General features: G+C 37.2%; 1 protein-coding gene across 2 annotated transcripts in view; it reads right to left on the bottom strand.

The window, feature by feature from the left end:
- The window catches only part of GAS2 (growth arrest specific 2), a 127,916-nt gene that overhangs the window by 38,580 nt on the left and 64,651 nt on the right, over positions 1–24,685 (bottom strand). For both annotated transcript variants that reach the window (XM_019793051.2, XM_002914060.4), the window contains exons 6-7: positions 21,127–21,268; positions 15,112–15,219 (exon numbers count right to left, since the gene is read on the bottom strand). In XM_019793051.2, coding sequence (XP_019648610.1) covers positions 15,112–15,219; positions 21,127–21,268 — 250 coding nt within the window. The remainder of the gene's footprint in view (positions 1–15,111; positions 15,220–21,126; positions 21,269–24,685) is intronic.

Here is a 24,685-nt window from a genome sequence, read left to right as displayed (position 1 = left end):
TCTCTCTCTCTCTTACTTGTCAATTATTAATATGGATAACCAATTAAATTCTATTTCAGCATCAGAATTATTAGCAGTATATGACCATGATTTACATTGTTGATCATGATCCTTACAAAGAAACACAGTTATAGAGTGACTGTATCCTCAGGATTTCTGGTAGTTCTTCGCACAGAGTGCGTTCTCATGTATTTGGTAAATGAATCATGGGACAAATTATGGATAAAGAACTACATTTAACAATAGTTTAGGAATATAGACAATTCTCATAATTACCTTCAAGATATAGCCATCTGGTTTAAAGGAGAATTTACAAAATGGGGCTTTTCTAACAACCATTTTATGTCTATGTGGAATAGATAAGAGTTACTGGAGTAAGCTGTTTTTTCTAGATCATAACTGTTGAGAATTTAAAAACCAAAAATAATTGAGGATTTCTATTTACACTGGCAACCTCAAGGCATCAAATTCACGCCCAATTCCATTCCCAACCTCTTTAACTTTTATTGTACTAAAGTGGTAAATCACATGTGTTCGTTAAAGCCCTGCTGATACACCGGGAGGTTAGGTGTGGTGTCAGAAGCAAAAATTTGGCAGGGGTCCATGAGGTTCCATGTGTTAAACCACAAAGGGCAATTTGTCCATTGGGAATAGTACGGAAATAATATGAAATGATATTGTGTTTCATTTTTATTCCACAAGTGTATTCTTTTAAATATTTTAAAACAAAGACTAAGCAGATGCAGGAGACAGAAGCCAAATCCAGGTTTATACTTTCAAATAATTCTAATAACAAGCTCAGTGAAGGAACACCCTGGAGCGTGGAAATTGTACTAAGAAAAGACATAAATCGCTAGGTTACTGCCTGCGACCCATGTGCAATAAGCCCCATGTTGCTATTTTTACAAAGTATTATGGGAAAACCAAAGAAGAAACAGCATTTTAAGACCTCGCTGAAATTTTTAAAGCAGGTACAATATTCACGCTTGGGTGCCCAACTTCTCTGAATCGATTGGAGGCCAAGGCTCCACAGTGAAAGCAAAGTGGAGAGGTTTCCCCCTTAATTATCTAAGTAATTACCTTAAATGTCTGCTTTGCTTTGGCTGTGGAGACATAGTCACAACCATGAAGACCCTACTGAAACAAGAAGATACGAAGTTCATAAAACACTCTTCGTCTCCATTGCAGAAAGGCACACGAACATCACCTGAAAATGCAAACTGGGATCTTTTGTGACAAGATTAGCGAAAACCTTTGTTGTCAAGTTGCAGTAAGAACGATTCCTCTATTGCCCAGTGTCCCCGAGTGAAGGAAAGGTTTCTTGCCTAATAATCCACCGTCAGTGATAACAGAAGCATACATGGACTAGGAATTGTAGACCATGCCGGCCATTGACATTTTAAAACACAGATGATGGAACGATCCATTTTCTGGGGTCCTTCAGTTTTCTGTCCCTGCTCAGAGCTCTTATTATAAACATTAGATACATGCAAGGCAATAATTTTGCCAGGGAAACAGACATCAAGTCTGTGTCTCAATTCCATAAGAAAAGCATACCACACTCTAGAGAAGATCTAATGAAATCCTAGAGGATATTAAGTAGATGAAGTGCTTATTTTATGCATGAAACTTCCTATTTTAGGGGAAAATCATGCCATCTTGTTTTGACTGCGCTGGTGCCCATTCTCCCTATTCATTCGGACATCTTGCTTTTACCCAAGGCCCTACCATTTTGTTCACCCTCAGAAAATTGTGTGACACACGACATACTCTACCACTTCCTTCTGTTGTAATTTAAAATGTATGTAGAATTCTGATCTCACAATTGTCACATACTCACAAGGAGACACCTAGCTTACCTGAAAAGTCATTTATTGAAAATTCTATAATCAGAATTAAAGGATGTATCCAGGTTCTCTAAGCATCATAGTTCCAAAGTAAAGTCATTCTCGGGAAACATTTGTTTCCCTTCCCATGATTGTATACTGTCAAGGCTGTAATTTTTTTATTATTTAAACAGGGAACTTTTACACTTAGACTAGTCCATCCTTACCTTTCCTCTAGTTGACGTATGCCAGTGTGCTACCCATCAGATCTAAGAATGCTGTACATGAAGGAAGGTCTTATTCAAATTTTGGTGCCAAGATGTCAATTACAATTCAAGTTTCTCTGGAATTCTTTCAGTATTCACTGGGAAATTTCTTTTTCGTTTTAAGATATTGAGTAAATACAGGAGATAGATAGGTTTTCAAGGCTGATTATGAGAGACATTCCTCTCTTTGCTTCCAAGAACATTTCTAATTCCTTATCATGTTGACTGCAGATATAGAGGAAAGGCATTTTGTGGACATCATGATGGGAAAGAAATTTGGTGGCATATACTGTGGGGTCCAAAGTGCCTCTCTGTGCAAGGCTGAAGCCCACCTTAGCCTTAGTCCTCTCAGGTGGGCAGGCAATGAGACATTAAAAATATTCCTAAGGTTAAGTTTTCATCGTTTTTCTGTCAACCCAGGACTTCAAAACACCATGATCGTTAAAAAAAAAAAATCCCAGACTGGATAACATTATCATGGCTAACACACTGGTGCATGATGACAAATTAATGGGTAACTATTTGTCTGGGTGTTGCCATTTTAGACTGTGACCCTTGGAGACCTTATGCCTAATGCCAAAGTTGGAAGAGAGATTCGAAAATTATCCCTGCCCTTTACCTGCCTTCAAATGAGCCTTCAGACAGCCTACTTAATTATCTTTGCCTCACATATTCTCTGAGGCTGGATTTCAAGAAAAAATATGACAAATGGCATGTTCAGAATAAAAGAGACTGTTAACCAAGGGAAACAATGGATCTAACATTGGGTGGGTTGGTTTAAAAAGAGAATAAAAAAGCCCTTTAAATGGAGATATCTCAAGTAATTATAATTTTTTTCTATGGAGTTTATAGTCCCCTAAAATTTTTCTATAAGACCAAGTAGCTTATAAGAACTCTGGGGTAAAAAGAAGGCATTACTTTATAATAGGCAAGAGCATTAGAAGAGCAATGTGAGTGTAGCATGGGAGGATTAGAGGTTGGTAAGAGAAGCAAGTGCGTAGAAGAAATGACAATGTAGAAAAAAGCTACAACTAGAAGACTAATGTCATAATGTAATGATTTATTGCTAGCGTTCTTTTAGGGAAATGGAACATATTGCTAAATAACTCACTGGGATTTGAATTTTTTTGGTAACACCAGAATTTTTACTGCAAAGCAAACTGAGTATATATATCCTAAGGCCAACGTTAAAACCAAATTCTTATACCTTGTTCTTCCTAAAATCTACACAAAGATTTCCTCAAGATCTTAGTATGCTTCTAACAAGATGGCAGGAATTGGCAGAATATATTCCAAAACAGCACACAACCCAGCTTCAAATGAAAATGTTAATACTAGTAAAATTGGAACACACCATTCCATTGAACTAAAATCTGATGTGAGTCAGTAAGGTTCTTGCAATGAAAGGCTTGGCAGTTAGGTGATGATGGCACCTTCTGGGTCCAGGACTGAGAGTTCATGTTTTTAGTGAGGAACTGAAATTCAAAATGCCAAGTTCAGAGGAGAAATGCAAGGCAGTCTAAAACTACCGAGTCATGCAGACACTTAACTAACTGATTTTATGAGAAAGATAACACTAAATAAACAAGACCTAATTTGTTATAGTCAGTGTTGCAATAAAAAACGTCCACCATCTTGACTACATTCAGTATGAACTCAGGATGGCCACATTTGCAAAGTGTCTCTTAATGAGTCTTGTTACAAACTGTTTATGCAACTTGAACCTATGAGATAATTATGATTTATTTATTTATTTATTTATTTATTTATTTATTTATTTATTTTTCAGTAGGCTCCATGCCCAACATGGAGCTTGAACTTACTACACTAGGATTAAGAGTTCCATGCTCTACCGACTGACTGAGCCAGCCAGGCACCCCTAATTATGTACAATTTACAATGACAGATATTTCAGTGGTTTCTTCGTTGTCTTCTAAAAGACTCATCAATCATTCAAGAACATGACACCTGGGGTATAATTGTTTCATTTCTTTCCCTTTTGCAAAAAATCATTGATATTAATCATTAAAAATCATTCACATTTATATCAGCATAGAACATATAAACCAAGAAATGTTCTTATTGGGATGATGATAAAAGGAAGGAAGATAAAAATCTTATAAATGTTACAATCTTGGGGCGCCTGGGTGGCACACCGGTTAAGCATCTGCCTTTGGCTCAGGGCATGATCCTGGCGTTGTGGGATCGAGCCCCACATCAGGCTTCTCCGCTATGAGCCTGCTTCTTCCTCTCCCACTCCCCCTGCTTGTGTTCCCTCTCTCGCTGGCTGTCTCTATCTCTGTCGAATAAATAAATAAAATCTTTTTTAAAAAAAAGTTACAATCTCATTACTATGAAATGTCTACTTTGCAAGCAAGGCCAATGATCCTTACATTAAAAACACAGGAAACAACTAAGTGTTTTCACTTATGTGAAGATAAAAAATAAAACCTCAAAGGGAAATTTTATTTTGTGAAACTTTAAATATATGGAATTTATTATATAAAAAAATATAATTTATTAAGCCTGGATAAACCCCTTGCTAGTTGGATTACCTTGGGAAAGTTATTTAATCTCTATTACCTAGAGTTTCCTCACCAGTAAAATATATAAATTAACAATTACACTGATTTTTCCCACAGAGCAGTAATGAAAATAAAGTGAGATGATGTACAGGTGAACATACTTTACAAATCACACAAAAGTAAGATATACTCTACTGCCATGAAGTACCAGAACAAAAAGTTAGGAACGAATGTTATTTAAGAATCACTTGGCATCCATTTTTAGGGAACTTGCTTTCAAAAGCATCAATCGCTATGCCAAAAATGTTCAGGTTGCCCTTCATCATAAGTCTAATTTAGACCCTTTAATAAAAATATAAAAAGGTACAAAAGACAATTTCACCTCCCTACTCTACCATAGCATATGTAGGAAATCCTTTCATACATAATGAGATTAAGGCTCTTAATCTTAACTGCATAAAAGCTAATTGGAAATGGAAATATGGAAATACATAATTACAGTAACTTGAAAATGTTCCTTAGTATCCTCATTCCCAGAATAAACTTTGGTTTCTGGAAGACTTTTCAAATCTGGTCAATATATTGAAAAGAAAATCAATGAATACGTTGAACAACGTTAAAACCATTCTGGCAGGTTTTTCTGATTTTTTTTTAGGGGGGTGTTATTGTTTTATAGCTCTTTGTTTCCCAGGTTCTCTTTCGACACTCCAACAGGGTTTAGCTATTCAATCCATTTGTCAGAGCACACCAACAAAGGCCTAGCAAATTAGGAGCCGCACGTGACGGCACGTGACGTACCCGTCACTTAGTAATGGACGCTGAAAAGTTGAGCAGGAATACTCACATGACTTGCCAAAAGACTAGATGGTCTGAAACAGAATGAATAATGTATAGTTAAAACCATGGGCCCTGAAAACGGATATGTCGAATTCAAAGAAAGTTTGACCGTTAGAGCTTTGTGACTTTTGGCAAGTAATTAACTCACTAATGCTTGGTTTCCTAACTGTTAAAGCAGAGATAATAGTAGTGCCTGTCTCAAACAGTTATGAGGGCTAAATAAAAGAATCCAAAGAAAGTACTTAGAAAAGCAAATGACATGCAGAAAACATTTAGTGAATGGTAAATAGTATACGTAAAGAAATATGACAAAATAAAGGTTTTGTTTTGTTTTTTACAAAATCCTTGACTTGAAAAATCAACTTGAGAACTTTTAACAATCAAAATGCCAAATCATTGAACTAATTCAACTCAATATTGTGCCTTTTCATTACATATACATACACGTATGTGTATATGCACATATACACACACATATTACTATATAAGACACACACACACACACAAATTTATCTTAATGGCAGGAAGGCTGTAGCGATACAGAAACTGAAAATGCAGATCATAGGATCTGTGCTTTTCTTCAACGAAGCCATTTAATTTTCCAATGCTTCTGTAAGTTTAAAGAATTTTGATTTGTGGCCAGTGGAAAAAAAAATTGTTCATTTATTTAGATGGAGTGCAATGGCAAAAGAAAGAGATTCAAGGTGAAATAGAGTCACACATGTATGGTACAACTTAAAGGCATGGTAAATCCATGGCAAATCCCATTGGAGATGAGTTAAGATGCTTATCAGGTCAGCTGAAAAGTGCACACAATTTTTAAAAACCTTCTCACTAAGTGGCCAATAGTGACAATTTCTCAGGGAAAAGGGATCTTTGGTTTTGAGTTCTCATTTATTTATTGTTCTTCACACTTGATATACCTGTTAACATTTCAGTGAAAGGAGAAGTGAGTTCTCCAATAAGAATATACAGAACCAGGGGCGCCTGGGTGGCACAGCGGTTAAGCGTCTGCCTTGGGCTCAGGGCGTGATCCCGGCGTTATGGGATCGAGCCCCACATCAGGCTTCTCCGCTATGAGCCTGCTTCTTCCTCTCCCATTGCCCCTGCTTGTGTTCCCTCTCTCGCTGGCTGTCTCTATCTCTGTCGAATAAATTAATAAAATCTTTTAAAAAAAATAATATAGAGAACTGTCCCAATATATTAGCTAATCTTCCCATTCTTGTAAGAGATATTAAATTGCATTTTTTTCTTGCATTCAAAAGTGGTGTCAAACGTCATTTTGGGTGCAATCTTGGACAAAGTCAAGTTTGAATTTCTCCATGCTTAAAGGTTTTCAAACTCAAGCGATAAATCTCAGAAAGACAGTACTCCATCAGCTAAATGTTTTACAGCAATGGTTAGTCACTATTCATTTTGCAATCATCCAAGATCTATGCCTTTCTCAAGAAAGAGGTGAAGAGGACTTATTAACGTTTGCAATGTCCTTTGAGAGATGTGTTACCAAAGTGTAAATTATATCCATGTTCTTAGCCCAGTCTCACTGAACATGAATAAATCACAAACAAATGAAAGTGTCTTTAATGGAGCAAAATATTACCAAAAAAAAAAAAAAAGAATTTGAAATCTGAAATTAAAGTGTCTGAATACATTTTACACACCGTTGCTTGCTTTTCCTGAATTAGAGTTCAGTTTTGAGGCTGTTGGGCAAAGAAAGGGACCCACTTTGGAAATACTCGTGTTCTAATAATAGCCATGCTTCTCTCACCATAAAATAGACCACTGTAAAGGCTGCCTGAGATTTTACATATATCAGAGGCAAACGTGGCCATATTTTTTTCATAGCAAAGAATATAAGCCATGACATAGTTTGAAATCATAATCACCACTCGCATAAATTGCAAATTAGATAAAAGGTTTATATTCACGTTACTCAAAAAATGAATTTTCAACATCCAGCTGCTGAGTAATGGCTGTTTCTGCAATGTTTCCACTAAGATAAATGAAAGTTTTCTTTTCCCTGCTCCTTGTTTAAAACTCCTTTGCATTTTTACTCAACAGGCCATTTTTCATTACCAGGAAAGGTATGCAATTTGAACCATGCTACTTTTTACTCACAGTAAATCAATATGTGTCATAAGAGCAGAAGAGAAAGTAATATCACTCCCTATCATTGGACCTTCCCTTAGAGCCAGTCCCAGAAGACACTGCCAGGTTGGGTTGCTATGGCAACCGAGCTTGTACGCCTCTCTTGCTTGGTTTGTTACAGTGAATTGATCTTTACCACACAGGTATAAACCTGAAGAATTTATATGGTAAATAAGAAATTACAAAGAATCAATAACAGGGCGTTTGACCTTTCCATTGATCGGAGATGATCTAATTCAAACATAGTATTAAGAAGGTGACTCCATAAGATTTCAAATTCCTTTGCTGACTTCCAACTAAATTCTTCATTGTCTTTTTTTTAGGCTCCTTAAGTAGTCACATTTCTCAAAATTTGGGGGGAAAATACCTTGAACCATTAGAGAGTTACCATGGAACTTCATATGAAGGTTTTACCCAACTACGAAGGTCTGCTATAAAAATCCCTTGACATAATATTAATCCACTTAAAAAATATCTACAATTAGTAAAAAGATTCCACAAGACTCTACTGTAACAGAAGAATTAAATTCTGATTTCTATGAAAAAGATACCAGGACAGATAATATATCTTATAATATAGAGAATTCTGCTTCGTTCTGCCTATTAAACAACATAGGCCATATAAAATGTTTTGAACAGCATCTGGCATACAAGTAAACACCTAATCCTAATAAATATTGTTATAATTTCTATCACTATCATAATACAGTCGGGGAAGCACATTATATCCCTTCTTTACAGCAGGCACCATTGATTATGCAATTTAATGACCTCTGCATTTGGAGTATTTTTAAAGTAAAAATGAAAGGAATACACTACTATGTAGCTGAGCCTTAAATATATTGTAACAGGTGCAGGTCCTTTTTAGAGGACTAGCCTCGTGAATAAAATACTTGCATTTAATGGACATGCCCCAGGGAGGCAGCCTGGAGTGGAGTGTGTTATGTGTTTGGCAGCTGGGATTTCAATTTGTTCATCATACTACTTACTTGAGACCTTAAACCCTCTAAGACTTTGTATTTTTATCTGTAACAAAAAGATAAAAGCAGTTTCAAAACCAGCTGTGAGGTGGAGAGAATCCAGTGAGACAAGCCATAGAAAGTCCCTGCTGAAATGCCTGGTACAAATTATACTTCTTACATTTTAGCTGTTTCTCCTTTAAGGATTTTCCAGTCATTTCCTTGAATCATAGTTTCCAAATGGAACTTGAAGGTAAAAATGACTATAAATTCAATAATTCTTAGCAGTACTTTAAGATAGATGGGTTTTAACCCTGGCAAAAGGTAGAAAACTTTCAATATAATTCTGTTACAAATTATTTTTTTTACTTCCTTCAATTGATAGTTTTTCCCAAAGTATGTTTTCATGGCCTCCTAGTCCAAGATGATGCTTTTGGGGGGGAAAAAAAGGCAGGAGAGGGAACATTTCTATGGTCAGATACATTTAGAAAATGCTACATAATACATCTCACTCAAGGAGTTAGTAGATCACATGAGCATATTAAAACCTCCAAGAAATCCCAGATAATCTCAGATAAATAAATCAGTATTGCTTTGTGGTCAAGAGCATTGAATGGGAGTTAGGCCCGTGAATGCCACTTTTGCTGCTCATTAGTTTATCACATTGGGAAGTTATTCAACTTCCATGTTTCAACTTCCTCACCTGTAAAATGGGACCGGCAACGTATCTACCACACCAGGATGAGAGGTTAAAATGAGATCTATCATGCGCTCAGACAGAGGCTAACAGAGTCAGTTCAATAATGAGAGTTCCGAAAGATGCCTATTTAAACTGTTCTTTACAAATATCTCTGAACACCTTTCCTTGGAACACACTTTGAACCATGCTAAAGTATAATGTTAGGGTAGTGACAAATTGTAATTAAGTCAAAGACTATTCAGCATATTAGTGCCCAAATCAAGTAGCATAGAAAGTCAGCTACCTCAGAATGGATCCCACTGGCTTGCTATTTCTTGCCAGAAAGTCCTACTACCAGGACAGTAGAGCAACTATGTTAAGTGTAAAGATCCCGCCCTGTGGATCTTCTACTCATTAGAGCCATTGACATCTATTTCAAGCATTAACATAGATCAGCCTATCATCCTAAGCCATTTGCATGTCACTAATAATTGAGCCATAAATTAAAGGGATATCAAAGGATTAAAGCTTTAATGATCAGGAGAGAGAAAACTGAGTATATGGCTCACTGATGGGTCTGCAAAGAGAAGGGACATTCTCCAGATGTTTGCATGTTTCCTGGTGCTAACCCAAAATAGTTTGAGTCAGTTTTCAAAATGGAGAGATAAAATAGTATGGGGAGAGATAAAATAGTACAGAAAGATAAGCAAAGGTGAGAGTTTCATCCAAGGAAAACAATATGCTGCAAATTCACAGTGAAATGCAAACTCCTCCCTCATCTAAATAACACCACAATTCCAATGAAGCCTCCTTACCCTTTTCCGGAACCTGGGAAGCTTAGCTGATGACCAGAAAAAGGAGCAATCAGCTAATTAATCTGACACCTTTTAGAAGTCTCTTTATTTCTTTTCAAATTTGCAATTGTATCAGGTTGCTGAATTTTCTGCTCTTAAAGAGTTCATATTTTTAATGTCAACACCAGCAATAAATGTAGAACAAAAAATTAGTTCATTCATAATTCTATGCCCTCGACAATTAAAAACTTAAATAACTATCCTGTTCCCTTCAAGTCTTAATCATAATTATATATAATTTCTACAGAGAGATAATTTATATGTAAATACAATTTAAAAGTCTAGTTTTTTCTACTTAACATCATATCTTCAGTATTTCCTCCCAATGATACATAGAAGTCTTCAAAATGATCCTTGCTAGCATCTGAATGGTTATATTTTTCCATTATCAGACATGCAAATTATTTCTAATTGTGTTGTGGTACAACAAATCTCTTCCTTCATATAGTTCTTCCCATCTTGTAGATTAGTGGTTTCAAATTTCAGCACACAGCAGAATTACCTGGACAGCTTGTTTAAATACAGGTGGCTGGGCCCCACCTCAGTGAGGCCCAGGAATTTGCAATTCCACCAAGTTCCCAGGTGATGCCAATGCTGCTTATCTGGGAGATCACCTTTTTTTTTTTAGTGTATTTTTTCTTTTTTTTAAGTAAACTCTATGCCCAGCGCCCAGCGTGGGATTTGAACTCATGACCCCAAGATCAAGGGTCGCATGCTCTACCAACTGAGCCAGCCAGGCTCAGGAAATAATTCCTATTATTTATATGGAATATTATCAATATTGAGTTGGGATTGACATATCAAATCGTACATTTTTACGGCATCTAAGACATATTTCTGAAAACCTTTCCTACAAGCTTACACAAATTTATATTGCCACCTGACTTCTTGATACTTGAAGCCTGGGTAGAAACCAACTAACCGAAAGAACTAAGACGATGGAAAATTCACATTTTACTCCTCAAAATCACAACGTGAGGCCTCAGATCCACCTATTTATATTTCAACGATACATACCATGGCTAAGTGGTAAGATCCAAACATCTGTTACCACAGAAATCAACAAAGAGCTTTTATCATGATTGTCCAATTTCAAAAGTCACTGAAACCTAACTGAAATATTTATACCCTGGAGCAGAGTATATGTGTATCTTCACTATGTAGATACAAATTAGCTGCACTTAGCTTGCCTGTCCAACAGATAGGTCAAAAACAATGTCACTCATTGGAAGATGTAGGGCAAAAATCTGACTTCAAAAAATTGTTTTTGGTAAGTTAGAAACAAGAGCATTCTGACTTTGGCAGGAGATTATTAGCATGTTTGCCTAAAAGCCACAATTGAAAATCTCAGAGGTTCTCCCTTGTACTAAAGGATTCTTTATATCTGGGTAGAGATTAATTCCTCACCCTTAAATGGAGACATATGCATATAAATAAACATGCCCACATAAGCATATAGATGCGTGTATATAAGTAAACATTAGATAGCCAGATATGCAAAGTAGCTATTCATACAAAGGTTCTAGAAACCTACATATAAGACATATGCTTAGCAAAGATATCTTCTGCAGAAAATGTCTTCCCAGCTCTTTCTCTATAATCTGCGAATATTCTTGTATTTTTCATTCTTATCTGTTGTTATTGTATCCATGAGTGTATAAAGAGAAGTTGTGTTCAGATACCTAATAACCATAAAACTATACATAAGTAAAGTGATTGCGGGTTGTCAACAAACCTTGAAATCTAGTTGGCAATGGACCTGTTAACTCTGGCTTATATTGAGAACCGTAGATCAAGAGTAAAAATATGAGAATCTTTTAAGATTAAGAGAATCTTGTATTTATGATTTTCTAAGGGACTTTTTTTTTTTTTTTCTGAGTTAGTGTTTCAGGAATTGTGTTATCTTTAAGTAAGAGCTAAGTCAACAGTCCTAACAAGCCTTAAATGACTCTAAATTGTTCTTTGCGTGGACAGGTTCATTATGACCATATGAAGACACTGCTACTCTCAGAATGGACAGAAAACTAGGGCATAAACACTAATGTAACATACCATGTATATTTCACTGTATGTATGTTTTATATAATAATATGTATAAATGCATCTGCTTATATTATGTAGTAAATATGACCACACCTTGCAGTCTCAAAAGAGATATGGCAAATTTTAAAATATGTCAATGTTAAAAATGCAAACATAAGAAACACAGGACTGCAATGCAGAGACAGTGAGGCAATCACTCCCCTAGCGTGTTTGAGATTCCGACCATAAGCGCTTCGTATTTAATCCAGGTGTTCAGAGCAACCTAAAGTTAAGATATTAACAGGAGCAACCATATGATCACTTGAAAACCAATACCTCTAAGTATTTTTGATCATAACTGTCAGTTCCTTACAGTGAGTGCAGAATGACAATTAATTGTAGTCCAAGCCACAAATCAAAAAGTACTAACCAAAGTGTATACACATCAATAAGACTTTTTTAGCTTGTCAATTCAGTTTAGAAGAAGAAATAGGGAGATAACATGTAATAAAAGGTGCATATGGTCTACATGTAAAATTTCAGCTCCTAAACTCAATAGAATGGGAGGTGAAGTCCTCTAGGGAAAAAAGAGACAAGGAGAGGGGCCTTTTTAAAACCAGTTTACTCCATCAGGGTGGGAATGGACCCCTAGCAGTCTGAAGGATAAGAATTTCAATGAGTACATAGTAATGGATATTTTCCTTTTCTGACAAACAGTTTTAGTTTCCAATTTATGCAGTGATAGTAAGTTTCCTTTCAAAAGGATTTGAAAAAAAAAATGGACCACTTTTAAAGTAAAACCTGTCATAAAAAAAACAACAACAACAGTGTTAATTACCTGTGTACAGTGTAAAAAGAGAAGGGGATTAGTACAGGTCACTACAACACTGTTCTACAGCACCTGTCATAGTTGAGTGATGCCGTAACTTGCTGGGCCAATCAGGAATGACCATATTCCAGTTAATTCTCTTATTGCAGGTTCACTTGGAACACTAGGAGCATGGAACTGAATGTGTGCAGTATGTGTATGCCATGTTAACCGATATTCAATTCAAATGCTATCACTCAGGACGTCGATGCAATTTTTTTCAGTAAAGCAAATCTCAATTCCTCTATAAACAATACATGAAAAGAATTTCACCAAAAGGAAACCATTTTCTAAATAGAAAAACAGAGCATTGAAAAAATGCCTTAAATGTCCAAGATGATATAAATTTATCTTATTCATAAATATGGATATCAAATTCTCTGACCATTGACTAAATATGGAAGACCTGACACAAATAGACATATGTGATACATATTTTTTGCTTAAAGATATTAGGTTATATTCTAGGGAAAAGTACCTACTCATGGGTTTGTCAACACTTCTAAAATAAAAAGCAATAATTACACAAATAAATGAAGCCCTAGGTTTTGATTCTAGGCTCTAGGGCTTAACATTCTCAAGAAGTCTGAGTCTCGAGAAAGGTTGACCTGAGAAAGGTCAACCTAGTAAAATTTAAACACATCTGTAGAGATGCTAAATTATTATTTTTTAATGCACTAAAGCAAAATAAGGCAGCTCGGCAAAAATAAACACGTGTGTTATTTTTGTAATAAAAAACAAGAGAACAATAAGCGAATACTAAGGCAACTGTCTATCTAGTGAGGCCACTTTCCAGATTTGTTCTCAAACCCCTAATCATCATATATCATTATATTTTTCTCATTGTCATTACGAAGCAAAATAGCAATTACTACTTGGAAATTTTTTTTAAATCAATAAACATGGCCCTAAAGTTAGATTACAAAACAGAAGGATCAACATTATTTTTGAAGGCTAATTACGATCAAACTTTTCTTCAAATAACATGTCGTAGAGCCTTAAAAAATTTTGTCATATGACTGTTTCAGTCAAAAGTTGAAGTTAAGAAAACTTTACACTGACAAAATTTATACTGGGTCATCACTGGTTCTGAGTATTGTTATGAATTTTCATTGATGGTACTTGCTGTGCACATTCCTTCTGCTCCACAAAACAGAATGATAAGCAAGATATTTTAACTATTTAAGTAAGAGATTACAGTTCCTTTGAATCATAACCTCTGTTCTTTAGGAAAGGACTAAAAAATATGGCAGAAAATACTAATTTCTAGAATATATTAATTAGTGTTATATTTTCATCTTATTTTTGAAAAGAAGAATCTTGGTCTTCAGAAATGTCACCAACTTATTTTGAGATGAAATTATCTTGATTATTCACAAAAAAAAAAGATCACAAGTGAAAACCATGAAACGTTACTTTGAGCCACTAATAACAACCTAAAACTGCTCATGATATCTAGTCCGATTTCTCTTTAGTAAAGTGGACATTAATGATCGTAAGTGATTGTAAAATGGACCGAGACCGCCAGAACATTCATTGGCACGCGTTCATGCTTCTTTATTCTAACCCAGAAAACAAAGTAAGAAATGGCAGTCACTAATTAACCATGCCATTATAATGAGTTTGCATTCTCACTCTAGTTCATGACCCAAACTTCTTGAAAAAATCAGGTTCAAATCATTTGAAAAGTTACGAGGACCAATAGGATGATCAATTCCCAAACTTGGGATATGGAAGACCAGGGCGGAATACTGTTTCTGTTTCCCATGGGGTTTGGGGTCTGGGGGGCAGGGGGAGGTGTTTAGTTCCTTTGAAACGAAATGTATAAACAAAAAAAAAAAGAATTTGATTTTTCTTTTTCTCATTGTACTCGATCTCTATGATCTGTTTGGTGTGTGTGTTTGTATATATGTAAAAAGAGAAAGATAGTTCTATTTATTTAGCCCTCAGGAGTAACTATGTCTAATATAGTAACAAATGTTCACACCTCCTACCTTCAAGTCCAACTGTATGCAGCATAGCAGAAGTTCCTGCTTGGTTACGGGTCATGGTTCCCCTATAATCCCCCACTCAAGTTTTGAATAGTCTCAGAAAGGACAAGATATCAAGTGAAAAGTAAAACTTTACCCTAATGAAGAGGATCTTTTCTCCCACTCGGTATCTTCCTTGAGAAAGTCTCTCCACACAGAATTTGTTTGGGCATTTGCAAGGAGGATCTTCAGAAATTCGCTTCACCTAGAAGAGAAGAGCATACTAGTTCAATTTTCCTTAATCAGGTTCCATTAAGATTAATTTGTTCCGTGGGTTCAAAGGCTCCAGGACCGTTAATGCTTTTAAATTTGTTCTATACCAAACTACCGACATGATATGAGCACAGAAGTATCACATTAAATCCTAACTATGTAAAAGTCAGGCCCTGAAAGCATTTTCTGAAGGCCAATAACTGCACTAAAGCCTAAGTTGGATGATGACAATAGTAACGAAGCTAGAGGATAATGACAAGCACATCAGTCGGCAGTGTAGGAGTAATGAGCTAGGTTCTCGTTTGGGGAGAATTAAAAGGATCGTGCACATTGGGTTGCCAAGATAAACATATTGAAGCTAGAATAGAATGTATGTTAACAGGGTAAAATCTCCTCATTATAATTTTAATGATACTAATTTCACTATTTTCAAAATAAATGAGAATTAAATTGTTATTTTTATAAAAAAAAATGAGCCTACCATTTCATATTATTTGGAATTCTAAGATTTCCTTTAGGAAATCATCTCTACTTCGCCCAGAGTCACCCAGAGTCACCAGGGAATTCACTCTGTGTCAGTAATTCTCACCTACCAAAACCTACTTTTGTGAGTATCTGACAATTTACATGTTGTGTAGAATCCATGTCTGAATATCAGATTTCACCTCCATTTATCCATCTCCCCACTCTTTAAAAAATACATAATCTAAGTGATATGAACCACATTCTAGGGTAGGGTGGGGTCAGTGAATGTGGGCAGTTCTCTGAGTTCTACTATGTGTATTGTTTTCTAAATGTATTTGTAAAAATGTTTTTAAAGTAAAACTGTAATATATATATATATATATATATATAAATTATGTTCAATTTATACCATTGCTAATTTACACCGTATCTTTTNATATAAATTATGTTCAATTTATACCATTGCTAATTTACACCGTATCTTTTCACCACAATAAGGGCTTCCATGAAAAGAAAGGAGGGAAAGAAGGGAGAGAGGAAAGGAGGGAGGATCGGAGAAAGGACTTTGGCCACCCAGCAGAAAATCAGAGTCAGCATCATAAAAACACATGGCCCAAACTTTAAGAGAGCCATGCTTGGCATAGCTTCACTGCCACAAAGGAACTGGGCAAGGCAGTAAATTGGTGTTTGAGTAGTTCCTCTGCTAAGAGAAGAGAATCACGATTATGTATGGAAAGTGTTTCCATCCTGAAGTGTTCTTAGATGAAACACAGAAACTATTGGTATCAAATGAAAGAAAATACAAGAAACATATTCTCAAGTGACCTGCCCTTCTCCATTGCTTTCCTAGCTTTGAAAATGGACTTGCTTTTTAAAATCAAGGGCTTTTTTGTCATTGTGTGAGAGGTGGAGGCAGAAATGGAAGAGACAAGGGCCAGACTGTGGGTAGTGGAAATACATTGTGAAGTCAACAGTGACTGATGACATCTGAGCTCCTTATATTACCTTGGGATAAGTCAGTCTGGCAGGTGTTCTGTTTTTGGCCAGGAACTCAGCCAATTTTCTGCTGAAATAGGATTTCGAGAGGAACCTGATTACTCAGAATTATACTATCTCTCATTCCCAGACTGAGGAAGGTGATGGAGAAGAGGAAGAAAGAAAGAATGGTTTCTTAGAACTGTATTCAATTCCTTGTGTGGGAACACACTCACCGTGAGCAAAGGCAAACAGAGAAGTCAAATCAACCCTATTTTTTTTTTTTTTAAATCACAGCTGATTCCCTCTATCAGGACGTCTGGAGAATATATTAATCTGAACGGACTCCATATTCAGTGTGTTTCTCTGATGATATCTTGATTAAAGAAGATGGCATGGATTCTCCGCATAAAGGGTCACCTATTTTTTTTTTCCAATTTTCCACAATTCCCCTCACGAAATGTGAGGATACACTGAAAGTTTCAAACTGGTAGTTATTGTTGAAACTGTTCACAGAATATGATATCTTAGGTCAGCTTTTCTTTTTCTTTATTCTTTTCTCCTTTCTTCCCCTTCTTCTTTTGCTCCCCCTCTTTAGTCTCCTATATTTTTTTTGGTGAAATAATAACTTTGCCAGAGTAAAAATAGCCAATATGATTAATGAAACACAGGGACTTCGCGAGCAATCTCTGTCTTATACCCCCCTTCTATAGCACACACTGCTGTTCAAGAATTTCAACTCCCCAATGGCTGTATATGCCTCACGCACAGGGAAGCAGTTGCCATAGGAACTCTCTCCTTTTTATATTTGACATAGGAAGCTCGGATTTAAACCATGGGTAAGACCCAAATTATTTTTCTCTTTGCTCCACTGCTCCTGAAACAAAACACACCAATGAAAAGTTATCCCTTAACCAGAATGTGAATATTTCAATGCAATTTCCCCAACATCGAGTGAAGGAGACTGTAAGACCCTGCTGTGGCCAAATAAGGCTCTTAGAGAACGCACTATGGCCTTTTATATGCCGCCGTGCATTGCCAAACTCTAGACAGGGACTATAGTAAGCTGTATTTCTCAAACTAACATAACCATGGAATTCTTTTCCCTATGGGGCCTCTGGCAGTGTGTTTTATTAAACATTATTTGAGAAATGCTGGTTTAAAGACTTTCAGAACAGAGTATTCTAGCTGGCAATAGTACAGAAATATCCACTTGACACATTTCCTACATTCGATTAAAACCCCTTAACTAAAGAAATGGTTATGTTCCCAAACTCCATTTGGTAAACCTTACAGGGGGTTTAAGGCTCTTCTGAAATCCCCTTCATGGTTCGCAGTTGAGAGAAAAGAACTTGAAGTAGAGAGAACCACAGAACAACAGCCATGCCATTTTATTTATTTTTTAAAGATTTTATTTATTTATTTGTCAGAGAGAGAGAGAGACAGAGAGAGAGCACAAGCGGGGGAGAGGCAGGCAGAGGGGGAAGCAGACTCCCCATGAGCAGGGAGCCTGATGCGGGACTCAATCCCAGGACCCTGGGATCATGACCTGAGCCGCAGGGAGCCGCTTAACTAACTGAGCCACACAGGAGTCCCAGCTAGTACCAACCTTGTTCTACCTCTTTCCAAAGTCCCTTCCATAATTTTTGCACCACCTTCCCTCTTCCACCCTTTTACTTCCCTACTCAAGAATGAGGGATGGCCACCCATGGGACAAGCTAGTGAAGAAAAGGACCCCAGTTGCTTCTAGCTACTTCTCCCAGGTTCATGTAAATGGCTTCAAGTGGCAACAGTTCCACCATCTGCAAAGCTACAGCAAGGTTGAGTAGTACACGTATTTCCAGAGCACAGGGCTTTGCTTGATTAACAGAAAAAGGTAGAAGCTTTTTTACACTTTTACACTTTTTACACTTTTACACTTTTTTACACTTTTATTACCTACATTGGAAATTTATCCAGTATGCAAGGCATTGGATAGATATGGATGAATAAAATACGATACTGTCATGGAGACCAAGAACCACACCTAGAGAAGAATGGGCATTTATGCCCAGTAAGGCACATACCTCATTAAATATACACAAAACTTTGGGGCGTCAAGAACTAATTTGCCAATTTTGCCTGGGATAAGAGATGCTGACAAAAACTTTATATAGGAGGCCATGCAATCTTGAATTTTACAAGATGTAAAAGCACTTATATGAATATTCAAAGGCTGAATAAACAGAAGTCTGATGAGGAAAGCAAGTGAGGAAAAACACAGGATATAAAATTACCTTAGAAATTTGGGATTAGCAGACATGTTTATAATGGAAACATCCAAATGCAAGAATAAGTCCACAGGGTCAAAAATCCAGGAAAGACAAAATAGGCCAGAACATGGAGCGCTTATGTGGCATGTCAATGAGTTTGGGAATTACCCTGGAATGTGACAGGGAACCCCTATATAAATTTAATCAAATCTGAGTTGCATTTTTTGCTGATCATTCTGGTAGCAATAATGTTCAGGGGGGAGAATTTCAAGAATAGAATGGTAAACAGCATCAAATACAAGAAAGCAGTCTCATAATTTGCAAACTAAAAAAAAAAAAAAAATTCATTTGAGAGGTGCCTGGGTNTTCATTTGAGAGGCGCCTGGGTGGCTCAGGTGGTGAAGCATCTTGACTCTCGATCTCAGATCAGGTCATGATCTCAGTTCTTGAGATCCAGCCTAGTCTCAGGTCTCAGTCTCCAGGCTCAGCAAGGACTCTGCTTGTCCCTCTCCCTCCCTCTCCCTTCCTCTCCACCCGCATGGGCTCACTCGCTCATTCTCCATCTAAAATAAATAAATAAAAATAAAATCTTTTAAACAAATTCATTCAACTCAGAGATTCATTCATTGAAAGGCTAAGGGTGACGTTGGCCAGAACTCTGCCTCTAATGCATTGGAGAAAGTGAACGGAGGTGACAGCTAAGAGGAAAAGAACAAAAATCAAGCGCAGTAGCCCCAGAGAACACATTTATAAGAAAGTCTGAAGGAACATCTTACTCTAAAGTAAGTTGACTCAGAAAAGTGTAACAGGGAGAGAAGGAACATTGTTCTCATCAATATATAAATAATACGTCATTGCCTACTGTTAATGCAACACGTTGTTCAATTTCCTTACACAATAAAAATGAAATACTATGACAAGGAAGGCACGCGACCAATCCTAAAAACAGTCCTGTGATGTAAAAATCCTTTTGGATGGCACTGTATTAAAATGCCCTTCCTAGTCTTTCATTCCCGAGTGGATTGAACAAGAGAAACGAAATTAAACTGGTATTGGCTAAGATGCCTTGAGGAGCTAAGATTTAAGTTGCTGCCCTTAGAAATGGAAATCCTCAATCTGTCAGATTGTCGTACTTCTGCCTCCCTGAGTCGGCAATAGAGGCCGTGGTGTCACACAGGGAAAAGCAAAAGGCGAGGCAATCTCTCTTCTACACCCTGTAGTGTCGGTCAGCCATTTCCCCAGCTCTTTGCAGCTCAGACTCTAGAGAAGGAAATTCTCAGCTATGGGCCAGCACTGCTCTTCAGTCCTGCCTGTTCTATATAACCGCATTATGGTTGGTGCCAGTCTCTAAGGACCTTCCCCATGTATGAGACATACTTCAGTCTAACATCCGAGGTAACTATTTTTTTTTAAAACTGCCCAAGTACTTTTTCGATTTGCACTCAGTGTTTATGTGCTGGGAGGTGAATGCATGACACAACCAAACACGCTTCCTACGACCAAGAACGACTTTTCACAGGCAACAGAGGAGCCAGAGAGTTTTAATTCATCCAGGTTGTTGTTCCTCCCAGAATCTGCTTTCTGGGATGGTGAGGGTCTACAAAAACATTCCCTCATCTGCCAAAGATCTCGACTCAAGGACTCTGCTAAGTAGAGGGGTGGGGACCCCAGACAGTTGGCAAAACTGGGTTGGAATCTAAGCTCCTTTCCCCTCAGCAGGTGATTCAATTCCTGTTTCAGTTGCTTCAACAAGAAAGGAGCCTTATGATAACAAGAGCACTTGAAAAACAACGATAGATCCTGGCCCATAGCAGGCAGGTAGCTAAGGGCAGTTCTGTTCTCTGTGGGACATCGGTGTTCTCTTCTCCTGCCTCAGGCTTCTTATCTGTGAAACAAAGAACCACGAACCAAAACCATCAAGGCTGAACTGTGTGCAAAGATAGTTTTTAGGAAGTGAACTTATTATCCTAAAATTTTAGATACTCTCAGTAGAACTCAGTGACACTTCATTTTAAATGACTGGCTCAGTATCGAATCTCAAAATGACTGCTTCTACTGTTGTAGGACTACAAACTTTTTCATAGTATTTAGAAGTGAATTTCAATGAAATTGAAATAGGTAAAGGTTAGATTGACAAGAGATTGTACAGAATGAGTTGTGTCAAGAAGGACTAAGCGCTGGTAAGAAATCCAACCAATTTTACTTACTGCATCATCCAGTAAGTTCCCAGTACTTCTTTTTCCGGAAGACTTTGACGAGGGAGAAGGTGAAGGAGAAGGAGCAGAAAGTGTTTCTTCTTGTTCAATCTCTTTTTCCAATTTTATCAAACCAGGAGGCTCCACACCATACCTTTTAAAAGACACCAGATCAATACAGATGCATAACTTCTAATGATACATTTACCATATGTTACATTTGATTATGAACCCCGCAGGACCAAATCGCCGATTTTTTTTTTTTTAAGATTTTATTTATTTATTTGACAGAGAGAGACAGCCAGCGAGAGAGGGAACACAAGCAGGGGGAGTGGGAGAGGAAGAAGCAGGCTCCTAGTGGAGAAGCCTGATGTGGGGCTCGATCCCAGAACGCAGGGATCACGCCCTGAGCTGAAGGCAGACACTTAATGACTGTGCCACCCAGGCGCCCCCAAATCGCCGACTTTTTAAAACTAATTTTCTCTGGCACTGAAATGGTAAGTTCTTAAACTGGCCTCCTTTTAAGCAGTAAAAAACACATATCTGATTTTGATATAGATATATACACATACACTTATATTTAGATATGTATATCAACACATGAATAGACACCTGACATATTAATAAAAATACTCCACGTGATACACGGAGGCAATACCGTGAATTACCATGTAAAATTTAGTCTTCAGCTTTTAGATTTACTAGCTTTGAGGTTTGTAATTGAATTCCTATTTTGAACACAAGCTTGTTAAAGATGAAAACAGCAATCCCCAAAATGAACATCCTTAAGTGATTTAACAGAGAAGAAATACACTGCTAATTATACACCTCCTCTACAGTTGTGCTGTGTCATAGGTTATACACTTAAGAACAGCATAATGAAAGCAAGTATAGGGGTACAGAGAAAGAAAAGGAACAAGAGCAAATGGAGAAATAATTTAGAATAACAATGTTAAAAATTATGTGTTTAAAATATCAATGCCATATGAGTTCAAAAAGAGAAATGAAGTTGTTATTGGCTTCTTATCTCACATAATCATATTTTTCTTAGGCTAAATTTAAAATTGGTTTGGTTTCTTAGATGCATATCAGTTTGCCTAGGTGGAGAAGACCGAAGATAATTCCAGAATATGAGAGTGTGAAGGACCTTTGGGATCATCCCGTTATACTCTTTCATTTTTACAGAATAAAGAATGAAGATCCAGAAAGGTACAGAATTAGCAGGAGCAAGACAAAAATGCAAATCCAGATTCTCTAAGTGAGGGCTGGGGCTCTTTTTCTCTGACATTTTAATCAGGTGATTACATGTTAGAAAGGGGAGGAAAAAGTCATTTGGAAAGTTAAATAATAGGTTATGGATAATCTACAAAGAAAATAATCTACATAGAATAAATATGTAGACAGTATGTCTACCACCCTAGAGTGAATAATATATTAAAAAGATCATTAAATGCAAAAGCTTAGATTATTGTCCTGTTCTAATGGCTTGTTATTTTAACTCCCATCATCACACTTGCGTTCAGGACACATTTCCGGAGGAAGCAATTTCCCCACTCTGAATGATTTGTTTTTGTTGAGGGTGCTCAATTAGTTTAATTCCTGGCCTCTCTTTACTCACTCTTCTCCAACGAGATGAAGGGATTTATCAAACTGTAAAATCTAAGACTCAACAGAGTGCGCTTGACTCAGTTCACCTCTCTTCTAGGGAAGAAGCTGCCCACAGGAAGGCCTCCATAGAAACCTCCACCCTATCCACCTTTGTTTGTAATTAGGTAGTTAATTGGCCTACTTCCGGAGGTCAGTTACAGACACTGTCTGTCAACTTGGATCTTATCAGTAGTGAAGGTGATATTTGATGTTCCATCTGCAACTCCTTCATTTCATTTTTTTTTTTCTTCCAGAATTTAGAGGGTAAGGATGGACGCTGTGTCAGCTCTTTGAATGCAAATTTAGTACAAAACAGTTTAGGCTGTCATAACAGAATAATTTTTAGTTAAATAAATCATTAGCTCTAAAAGACCTAGGCACCATTCATCACGTTTCCAATGTTTTATATATATTATCCAGTTAATGGGACATCATGGAAATATGCACTAGACTGCAGATCTGGGTCAGTGGAGACCAGTGTCCAATTCACAGCATCCCCAAGAGCTAGCTTAGATCCTGTCACACAGTATGTACTTAAGAGCTAGCATGAGAATGAAAAAAAAAAAATCCCACAGTATCATATAACAATGATTTTGGGTTCAAAATACGAATTTAGTTTCATTGTTCTGGATCTTTAATTGCATATCACTTTTTTTTAAGGATTTATTTATTTATTTATTTATTTATTTATTTATTTATTTATTTATAGCACATGTGAGCAGGGCGAGGGGCAGAGGGAGAGGAAGGGAGAATCTTAGGCAGACTCCCCGGATGAGTGCGGAGCTGGTGGTGGGGCTTGATCCCACGACCCTGTGATCATGACAAGAGCTGAAACCAGGAGTCCGACACTTAAGTGAGCCATCTAGGCACCCCAATTGCATATCACTTTAATAAAACATGTCAATATTAAGTGCACATAAATGCTTTACCGAAAGTTTCTCCAGGAGATTTTAAACCCATCCAAAGCTAAAACAAATACTTTTTTTTTTTTTTTTTTGCTTTCTAGTACTTCATTAATTACACTGAACTCAACCAGCATCCCATTACTGTTGACAAGTACCAACAACACTGATATGGAGACTTGTGCATCATTCTTGCCTGAGGTAGACTTGAGCTCACTGTGCCATTAACCTACTGTTTGAATTTAGCAAATCACTTAACCTCTAGAAGTCTGTTTTCTATCAGAAAAGTAGAAGTGAAAATGGCCTGCCCCAGAGGTCTGATGTAATGGTGAGGGGAGGCAGGGAGAATGTTGGAACAGCAGCTGCTATTGACCATCTTCAATGTATCCAGCACAGTTGGGCATCCTGACATACATTATTTCTGAGCCTCCTTGTAAGTTCAACGTAAAATGGAAATTCTAACTCCTGCGCTTTAACGTTGTTAGGAGGGATTAAAAGACTGTCCATTACAGGGGAATCTGGGTGGCTCAGATGGTTAAAGTGTCTGCCTTGGGCACAGATCATGATCTCCAAGTCCGGGGATCAAGGCCCACATTGGGCTCCCAGCTCAGCAGGGAGTCTGCCCCTCCCTCTCCCTTAACACATGGCACAGCCTCTGAACTTGTGTTGATAACTGATGTATCAAAGGTTTTACCACTGGGAAACTGCAGCACTAAGGGGCTTTTGCCAAAGCTTTTTGAAAAATACATTTTGCCACCAAATGAAATAATGTAAGGGCCTGAAAATTAAGATGTCAAGTAGAATTATTACTACTGTTTATATTATTACTACTGTTTGTATCCTTTACTGAGGAACTTATTACAGGCTTTCTTTTTTTTTTTTTTAAAGATTTTTATTTGTTTATTCGACAGAGATAGAGACAGCCAGTGAGAGAGGGAACACAAGCAGGGGGAGTGGGAGAGGAAGAAGCAGGCTCATAGCAGAGGAGCCTGATGTGGGGCTCGATCCCAGAACGCCAGGAT

This window comes from Ailuropoda melanoleuca, chromosome 16, assembly GCF_002007445.2.
Source record: "Ailuropoda melanoleuca isolate Jingjing chromosome 16, ASM200744v2, whole genome shotgun sequence".
In the NCBI taxonomy this organism is placed as follows: domain Eukaryota; kingdom Metazoa; phylum Chordata; class Mammalia; order Carnivora; family Ursidae; genus Ailuropoda; species Ailuropoda melanoleuca.
The sequence above is the reverse complement of the archived record's forward strand: the minus strand, read 5'-3'. Positions and strand labels throughout refer to the sequence as shown.